This window comes from Triplophysa rosa, linkage group LG22 (assembly GCF_024868665.1).
Source record: "Triplophysa rosa linkage group LG22, Trosa_1v2, whole genome shotgun sequence".
NCBI lineage: Eukaryota > Metazoa > Chordata > Actinopteri > Cypriniformes > Nemacheilidae > Triplophysa > Triplophysa rosa.
Window position 1 is genome coordinate 17,114,079 of NC_079911.1, and position 8,835 is coordinate 17,122,913.

The 8,835-nt window shown below is 37.3% G+C and overlaps 1 protein-coding gene across 1 annotated transcript; it reads left to right on the forward strand.

Annotated features, from left to right (window-relative positions):
* The first annotated feature begins 525 nt into the window (after positions 1 to 525).
* On the forward strand, positions 526 to 3,058 carry smfn (small fragment nuclease). The gene is made up of 7 exons (XM_057321333.1): positions 526 to 800; positions 1,434 to 1,517; positions 1,619 to 1,696; positions 1,791 to 1,902; positions 2,004 to 2,112; positions 2,392 to 2,445; positions 2,551 to 3,058. The coding sequence occupies exons 1-7, from the start codon at positions 543 to 545 to the stop codon at positions 2,675 to 2,677; spliced, it is 822 nt and encodes a 273-aa protein (XP_057177316.1). The 5' UTR covers positions 526 to 542; the 3' UTR covers positions 2,678 to 3,058.
* The last annotated feature ends 5,777 nt before the right edge of the window (positions 3,059 to 8,835 follow it).

Below are 8,835 nucleotides of genomic sequence, written 5' to 3' on the forward strand. Positions count from 1 at the left end.
TATATATATATATATACAACAATATTATGTAAAAGATAATGAACAATAAAGTCCAGGTGGATACCATGTTGGGGTTTATTTTGCGGTAACAACCGGCTGGATGTCATTATAATTAATACATATTTAAAAATAAAAATAATAATTGGACACTATATTTTATATTTTATTAGCCATGTAACAAATCAAAGGCGCCGTGGAGGGATACATTAACCATATAAGTAGTGCCGGTCAAAATGAATCGCGGTACCTGAATGAGCGGTTTTATCGCTGTAGTTATCGTCAATAACCTCAAAAAGTCGCGACTGACCATTTAAGTATTCCAGAGAGATGATGGGTAATTAAATTATAATATCATTATTATAATGATATTATTATTAATAATCAAATTAATAAATTAAATTCAGTAATCACTATAGATTACTAACAACCCAGGTAAATAACACGTAAGGAAGCGCGTACTCTTTTTTTCCCTTACGTTCACTTCTGACGTGCCTGTCGTCCGTCCCTGTCTTTTACGACACTCGCGCTCGGAAGACGGCAGTATGCGGGCGCACATGTCGAGCGCGGCTTGTTTTACTGGTTTCAGACTCCTGACTCGATCCTGCGTGTCATCACAGCGGGTCAGACGATACCCACCCGTGTCATCTGCCCACAGCTTCTCGCTCTTCAGTCCATGTGCCTCTGTACTCTCCAGAGGCTTGATGTCAAAGCGATCAGACAGCAGGAAGATGTCAAAGCGATCAGACAGCAGGCAGATGTCAAAGCTCATGGCGCAGCGGATGGTCTGGGTGGATTTGGAGGTACGTTAAACAAAATCTCAAGATAAAAGTAAATTAGACTTTTGATGTCAGACGAGGATGTGGATTTTGTTTAATCTCTCCACAACGTTCATATCTGTGCTGTTTTATATACATATAGCAGGATGTATACGTAATAGTTTTTGCAGTGTTTACACGTTTAACGTTACCTTCTAAAGTCTATGCATTGTTAAATGTCATTGATTTCTGAAAGAAATTAACATCAGACCAGATATATAGCAAAGAACAAATCAACGAGATAAAGGATTAATTTTTTTTTTATAGCTGGATGAGTTAGCATAGGTTTATTCAGGCCTGTGGTCATTTGGTCTTTGAGTATGACATGTCATCCAGCTCGATCTATTATTTTGTCAATCACCAGAATATATTAACATTCACTAGTTGTCAGGTGATTATACGGCATTTACAATGTGTTTAAGGAAACTAGTTTGAAACCATCCTACATATTTTTATAATATATATAATATATACTATATATATTTATATATAATATATATTTATTTATTTAGTTGGTTTTACATGCACAGCTGATTCCATCTGCACAGTGATTGTGCAGTTCTGGGATGTACTGTTTTACTCTGTTACACTTCATTGCTGATGTACTTTCTGTCTCAGATGACAGGGCTGGACATCGATAAGGACCATATTATTGAGATGGCTTGTATCATTACCGACTCGGACCTGAACATCGTTGCAGAGGTGGGTGATTTGTATTAAATAACCTTTCCCTTTGGTTCACTTGAGCGGATTTCAAAAGGAGTTTTGCTGCAGAACGTTAATCTTTAATGTTGCCACCATAGGGCCCTAATTTGATAATAAATCAACCAGATGAGCTGCTTGACAGCATGTCAGACTGGTGCAAAGAGCATCATGGCGAGGTAAGCACAGATTGTTACCTGCCAGGTGTTTGCCTTAACAATTCCCCTCTCTTTCTGGTACGTGTTGTCTGATTATTTTTATTTGCTGCGTCAGTCAGGATTGACTCGGGCCGTGAGAGACAGTGACATCACTCTTCAGCAAGCGGAGTATGAGTTCCTGTCCTTCATTCGCCAGCACACGCCACCTGGCCAGTGTCCTCTCGCAGGTAACCAATGACACGACGCTATCGGTAATGATGGTTTAGTTTAAAACATTAAAAAAAGGAAAAATATAAGATAAATATGTTGTGTGGTTCTTCATCCACAGGGAACTCTGTCCATGCGGATAAGAAGTTTTTGGATAAGTACATGACTCAGTTCATGCGACACCTGCATTATCGCATTATAGACGTGAGCACAATTAAAGAGTTGTGCAGGTACGTGACGCAGGTGCAGTGCTGGGGGTCAACGGGGCATGTGCCGAATGTTCCTCTCGGTGTAATCTGATGACCTATCGACCGCTGTAGCCGCAGACGTGTCGCTGCATGAAACGTTGCGACTGTTTTTAAATGAACAGAACATAAAACTTAATTAGAGCCGACACACTGTGACTTACCCAGCACCGCAGGACTTCTCAGCTCATTTGAATGATTATGCGACTTGTGATTCATTTTAAATTGTAATTCTTCTTGGGGTTCTCTCTTCCTGTTGCCTAGACGATGGTATCCTGAAGAGTTCAAGCTCACGCCACAGAAAAAAGCATCTCATAGGTATGCATTTATTTTAAATGCGCTTTTGCATTAAAAAGGTTCTTCTGATGTGTTTTATAAGAGCTGTTTGTCTGGTCAGAAAATGCTGTCTGTTTGGATTTCCAGAGCGTTGGAGGACATCCAAGAGAGCATTAGAGAGCTGAAGTTTTACAGAGCCAATGTTTTCAAACCTGTTTTGGAGGAGAAGAAGAGAAAAGTAGTCGAGAATGGAAATAAGATGTCTGTGAGCTAATCTGCAAACACAGGAGAGAAAAATCCATCTGGAGTGATTTTTAGGATCTGGTGTTGAATTCAGGGGGTGTTGACGGCCTCACGGTTCTTTTTCTTGTTTTAGTTCTCATCTCGGTGAATAACTTGGTTTAAAAAAAGAGGTTTGAAATGATGTAAATGATTTTGACCAAGTTCATTTTATCCAAATTTAGGAATTTGATTTGTTACCTGCTTTTCATTAGATCATGCTGGTGTGCAGTAAAGACACGAAATTGAATTGTGTTTGAATTGAAGTTCTTATGTCTACGAGTGTTTTCGTCACACGTTTTTGAAATAAAATCATTTGTTGTAAATTGGTTGTTTGTAATTTGTTTCAATTTAGTGTTGCCATCTGAAATGCCAGTAGTAACGTAAACCAGCCGATAGATGGCAGTATACAGTCAGATAAGAGTTACATTAAGTACAGTACTATTAAAGTGGTAGTTCACCCAAAAATAAAAATTCTCTCATTATTTCCTCGCCCTCTTGTCATTTCAAACCTTTATGACTTTTTTACTCCCGCAGAACACAAAAGAAGGTATTTTGAAGAAAGTTGGTAACCGAACAGCACTGGCCCCCATTCACTTCGATTGTATATTGACACAAAACCAATGCAAGTCAATGGGGGCCAGTTAACAACATTCTTCAGAATTCTTTTTTTCGGGTGAACTATCACTTTTTACAATGTTGAAATTGTAAAAAAAATATTTCACTTCCCTAATGAGAAGGGTTTTTTTCATGAGAAACAGTGTGTTCAGTCTCTAGACATGCGGTTGAAGAGGTGAGGATGTAAAACTTGGAGGACTTGATGATTGAATCCAAAATGGAAAGTAGGGTAAGTTATAATATCTTTGCATGGACATTTTAACATCTTAATGAAAATGAGTTGCGCACAGTAAGCTAAGAATTGTGCATTGAAGTAAATAGGGACAATGTTGAGACCAAGCTATTATCAGAGGTGATGTTTTGCCAAGTTTTCTGATGTAATAATGCTGGTACAAACTTGCTTTTACCTGTAGTGATCTCTTATTTTGTGCATAATCCTGAACATCTTATTTTGTGCATCCCCATGAAGATGAAGATCTTGTACCCTCATTAGTGGTCAGCACAGACTTTCTGATCTTAAGAATCCCAGCGTGGCACTAACATCTGCTCACTGATGTTAAAAGTGTTTCTTTTCCTGTCAAATGATTGACAAATGACAGTAACACGAGTGCAATATGACCCACATGAATTTGCATTTCATATATCTGAAATGTGATGGTGTAGATCTAAACCCATTCAAATGCCAAAAAGATATTGTTTCTATGATAATGGTGTGTTTTAAAATATGCAGTCAAAGTGGTTTGTTAAAGGGACAGTTCACCTAAAAATTTAAATTATGTTATCATTTACTCACCCTCGTGTTGTTCCAAATCTGTATACGTTTCTTTGTTCTGATGAACACAGAGAAAGATATTTGGAAGAATGCTTGTAACCAAACAGTTCTTTGCCACCATTGACTACAACAAAAAAGTATTTGTTGTATTTCTTATATTATAAAATGTCTGTTTTTGTTTACCTTTCTTTAGCAGAGGAGAGAAGGATGGGCAGAAATGTAGGAGGCGGTGATGGTGCGAGAACCGATCAATCCATCATGAATTCATAAAGTTGAACCAACAGGAGCTGAGATAATTACTGACAGAGCCTCGTAATTCATCACTTTTATTCTGGCAGGTTCCGTACGCTCATTAAAGCGCCATTAAATTTGTGCTCGGAAAAATAGATGGCATTTACTCTAATTTAATCACCTGCCAATTACCATCAGTTGAATTGAGTTGATTTTAGTTCATGTTAAGATTAAATTTGGAGCTCTCTGTGTTGACATTTCACAGCAAATATGCATAAAAAAATATGTATTCTATATATCTAAAAATATTATTGCTTAACTTTAAGTGTGATACTTAAACACTCAGACTGACTCGAAAAATAGTATAGAGTATATTTAAGGAGTATAAATATGTAGTTGCATACAAACATGATACCCATTATTTTTGCAGTATGTAGTATATATACTGTAGTATGTATGTATTTCTATGCAAAAATGCTTCAATTTATACAAAAAATATAATAGTTATGTGTACTGTGTTAAGTAAACTTTTCATCTATGTGCACATTATTGCCCCTTTGCTTCTATTGTTGCCCAGTTGGATCTTTCATATACAATGCAATTAGATACAATAACCAGCTGAGATCTTATTTGCATTTTTGTTTGATAGGGATGTCAAATAATATAATATGAATAAAAGACTGTTTTACACAAAACAATTAAAAATGCAATATAATTGTTTTATTTTCAACAATGTAACATGATTATAATAATATAATGCCATAATATAGCTCAATTGGTAGAGAAACACAAAGGTTGTGGGTTTGTTTATAGGGAACACACACGCTGATAAAATATATACACAGCATACTTAAGTTGCTTCGGGAAAAAGTGTTTCCGAAATGCAGAAATGTAAATGTAATGTAATGTGTTTTAAAATTGTAGGCAGTATAAAGGGTACACTTCACAGTATTCAGTACTGGTAAGACAAGCACTGGTGGTGTTTTTGGCAGCACATGACATTTAACTGCAAAATTAGTCTTAAGCACCATGAATTTCCACATCAATCATTTGTCATTGTAAATTCATTCGAGGGGAAACATGCTAGTGTTAAAACATAAAGTTCTATTATGCTGTCAGTCGGTGCTGATGTCAGCATTGTTTTCCCAGCCGGCCTCGCAGTCCAGACCTTTATGAGGAGATTCATCCAGAGAGCAGCATGCGCAGGGACAAAGTGACAGATGCCACTTACCCCTAACAGACCAAACCCTCCCTTCAAACCAACGCTCCAGCAAGACCTGAAATATCAACTGACTGGAATGTTCTGAGTGACAAGACAACTGCGATTACAACCTCTGAACGCAGAGGAAACGTGTCGGAAGGAACGTTTGCACAATCTGTGAGTTCAAACTGAAATAGATCCAAAGTCAAGATTAGTATTCCTTTCATTTGCTTTGGTCCCAAAAAGTATTTGGACACCTGTTTGCCAGACTGAGTATGAATTATAAATGTATTTGCATTATTACATGCACAACATCGATTTTCTTAGATCAAGCTTTTAACCGAAGATCATTTCTATATGACTGCATGAAGTCCGTTTGACAACGAGTATCCATCCAAGTATTGTATGTGATGATATTTATAGTTTCTGTTGCTTTCTGTAAAATACAGAATTTGATTTGTTATTTTGCTATCTAGTGTTGTAACATTCCTACGCTTGTAAATTCATCTTAAATGTCCAAATACATTTTGGGGCGTATATATTTTAAGGAAATATGCGTAACTAATGCACTAAATTATTTCTTCCAAAAGCTTTTACACTACATGGCTTTTATATGTACATCTGAAAAACTTATGACAAAAAAGAACATTTAAAACATTGCTTTGGAGTTGCATCATTACTTACAGATGATTTAAAGCAAAGCTTTACAAATATCAGGTAAAAATAGTTTTTATGACAAAGAATAAGCAGAAAACAAACAGTTCAAAAACACAGACAGCGAGAAACAGTACGTTTTAATCTCTCATGATTTCATTACTTAAAGGGGGCAGTTGAACATTTTGTCTTCATTTAGTCTCTCTCGTGTTGGTCGAAACTTGTATGACTTTCCTTTGAGAAACACAAAGGGAAAAGTTCAGCAGTCTGTTCGTCTTTAGTTCGTCTTTTTTTTCTTCTTGAGGAGATTGTTGTTTGGAATGAAATTCACTTGAAGTTTTCCTGACTGCTTTCTTTCAGTTCATGCACGGGCGGGATGGTTTGTTGGTTGTGGAGTGGATCAACTCCCATTAAGATGAGTGGGAATGCTAATGGATCGCTGGCTCCAGCTATTACAGTCCTATTGGTTTACACGATACCACCAGCGTGGGGCCTATCTGTCTCACACCTCCTGCACTAGAAAGAACATTTACTTTCAGAGAAGATATACTCGCAATAAGGAGCAGTAGAACTGAAGCGGTGGCAGGTAACAGAGACAGGTGTCAGTCTGAACAGACCTTTAAAGAATAATGAAGTTATTAAATCTGATGTCTCGCCTTTTCTTCCCCCTTTCTTTTTGTGTTAAAAGAGCTCTGAAGGTCATCTGAAACATTAGAGCAGCATTGAGCTATTCAGTTTGTCTTGGGGCTCTGGGACGGAAGGATTAAAAAAAATCTCATTTTAGAGTGATTTGCAGCTGGTATCGGAAAATCTTCCAAAAATCCTGAACCGTACCGTCGAAGTCACTAATGCCTGTCAGGTAAGTTCTTAGATGTGTGCTAGATATAAATTAGATTAATCCTTTAGATTCCGTCAGGCGAAAATAAGCGTGAGTTTATTGTGACTGGTGGTGAAACGCACCCCCATCTGTTCAGGAAGCCCCCCCACCTCCATTTACTCTCAACCTCTTTAGAGCGACTGAAAAATTACATCCCATCGATTTTTGCAGGCGAAGAGCAGTGGATGAAAGTTCAGGCAGAGTAATGGACAAGAGGAGTGCAGCATGCCAGAGAGAGAGAGAGAGAGAGAGAGAGAGAGAGAGAGAGAGAGAGCTGTGGAAAATGCTGACGTGATTTTCTGTTCTTTGTGGTTGTCTCATATTGTAAGTGATGTTATGGATGGAATATTGACATGCACTTGAAGCAGCGAACACAAGGACCGCAGCATTAGGATAAAGATGCTTGTTTGTGTACCATCTTTTAAAACCAAGCAGTTACGAGTCGTGTTGTGGAGTAACTAAAACAGGTCACCAATTGAGCTCACTGAGGGCCGCTCTCCTTACCTAAACCAAACTTGCCTAAAACAACTAATACAATTAAACAATCGATTCGAATACAGATTTCATGGATTTTTGTATTATGCGCACTGTTGAGCAATATTAAGAAAGGATGAAATAGGCTTCTGAATTGAATCTGACTGTTGGGGTATTTCAGATTTACATTGTTGAAGTGGTTGGTTTTGACAGTGTTTGAAAATATTGAAAACTAATTTCCATTTTTTTTATTTAGTTAAATGCTGCATGTTATCAGCTTGGATGTAAATTTGAATGTCATTCTTGTTTTATTAGTTTATTAAACATATACAATCACATACAATAGTTATCCATACAATAGAATCCTTACCACGATTCACAACGGTCAATGTAAAATAATGATTTATAATTTGATCTGTCGGGTACGATTTTGTGGAAAATGTAAGTTTGTGCATATCGCTGCTGTCCTTAAATCTCCATTTTTCATGATTTTTTTGCCATAAATCATTATTTTTAGTAAGCCTTTATGTTTGTGTCTGAGTTGCAAATATCTAACCCATAAAACGTCTTAAAATGTGCTTGTCAGCTTTGACCAAAAAAAACGAAAATTCTGTCTTGTATTACTTACACTCAAATTGTTCCAAATCTGTATAATATTCTTTGTTGTGATGAACACGGAGAAAGAGATTTTTATGAAAAGCAAACAAGAAACAGTTCTGGGTCACTTTTGACTATATTTCTACTATGGTAGTCAATGGTGGCCAAGAACTGTTTGGTTTCATTCATCCAAATACTCGAGGGGATAGTAAATGATGACAGAATCTTCATTTTTGGGTGAACTGTTTCTTTAAGAGTAACTTTATCACCCTTTGTTTTCCCAATTGAGCTCATGCTTTTGTGCAAAAAATACATATTACACCACATGCTATTTTAAAAAGCTCTCAGTTGCAATATTCTTTTTGTTAGCTCGTAATGTAACTAGGTTTTTTAAATGATGTACGTTGTAGTTAAACTCCTTTAAATTTAAGCAGCTTTAAGCTTGGGAGGCTACAGTTTCAAAATAGCTTTCCCAGCTCTGCTTAAGGAGATATGAGCATTAAGGGAAGGTTGCAGCACGTGTGAAGGTTCTCGCTGGGGAACAGGAGGTTTTAAATTATGCAGGGCCAGCCAAACAGAGTCAGGATGCCAGTATGTCTGTGTGGGACAGGAAACACAGATAGACGGACTGGGGGGAAAAGAACAGAAGGGGGATCCTGTCACATCAGTGCTGTTTATAAAAGACGTCACGTCAGCTCTCGGTTTGGACATTGCTGTGGTCAGCGCTGC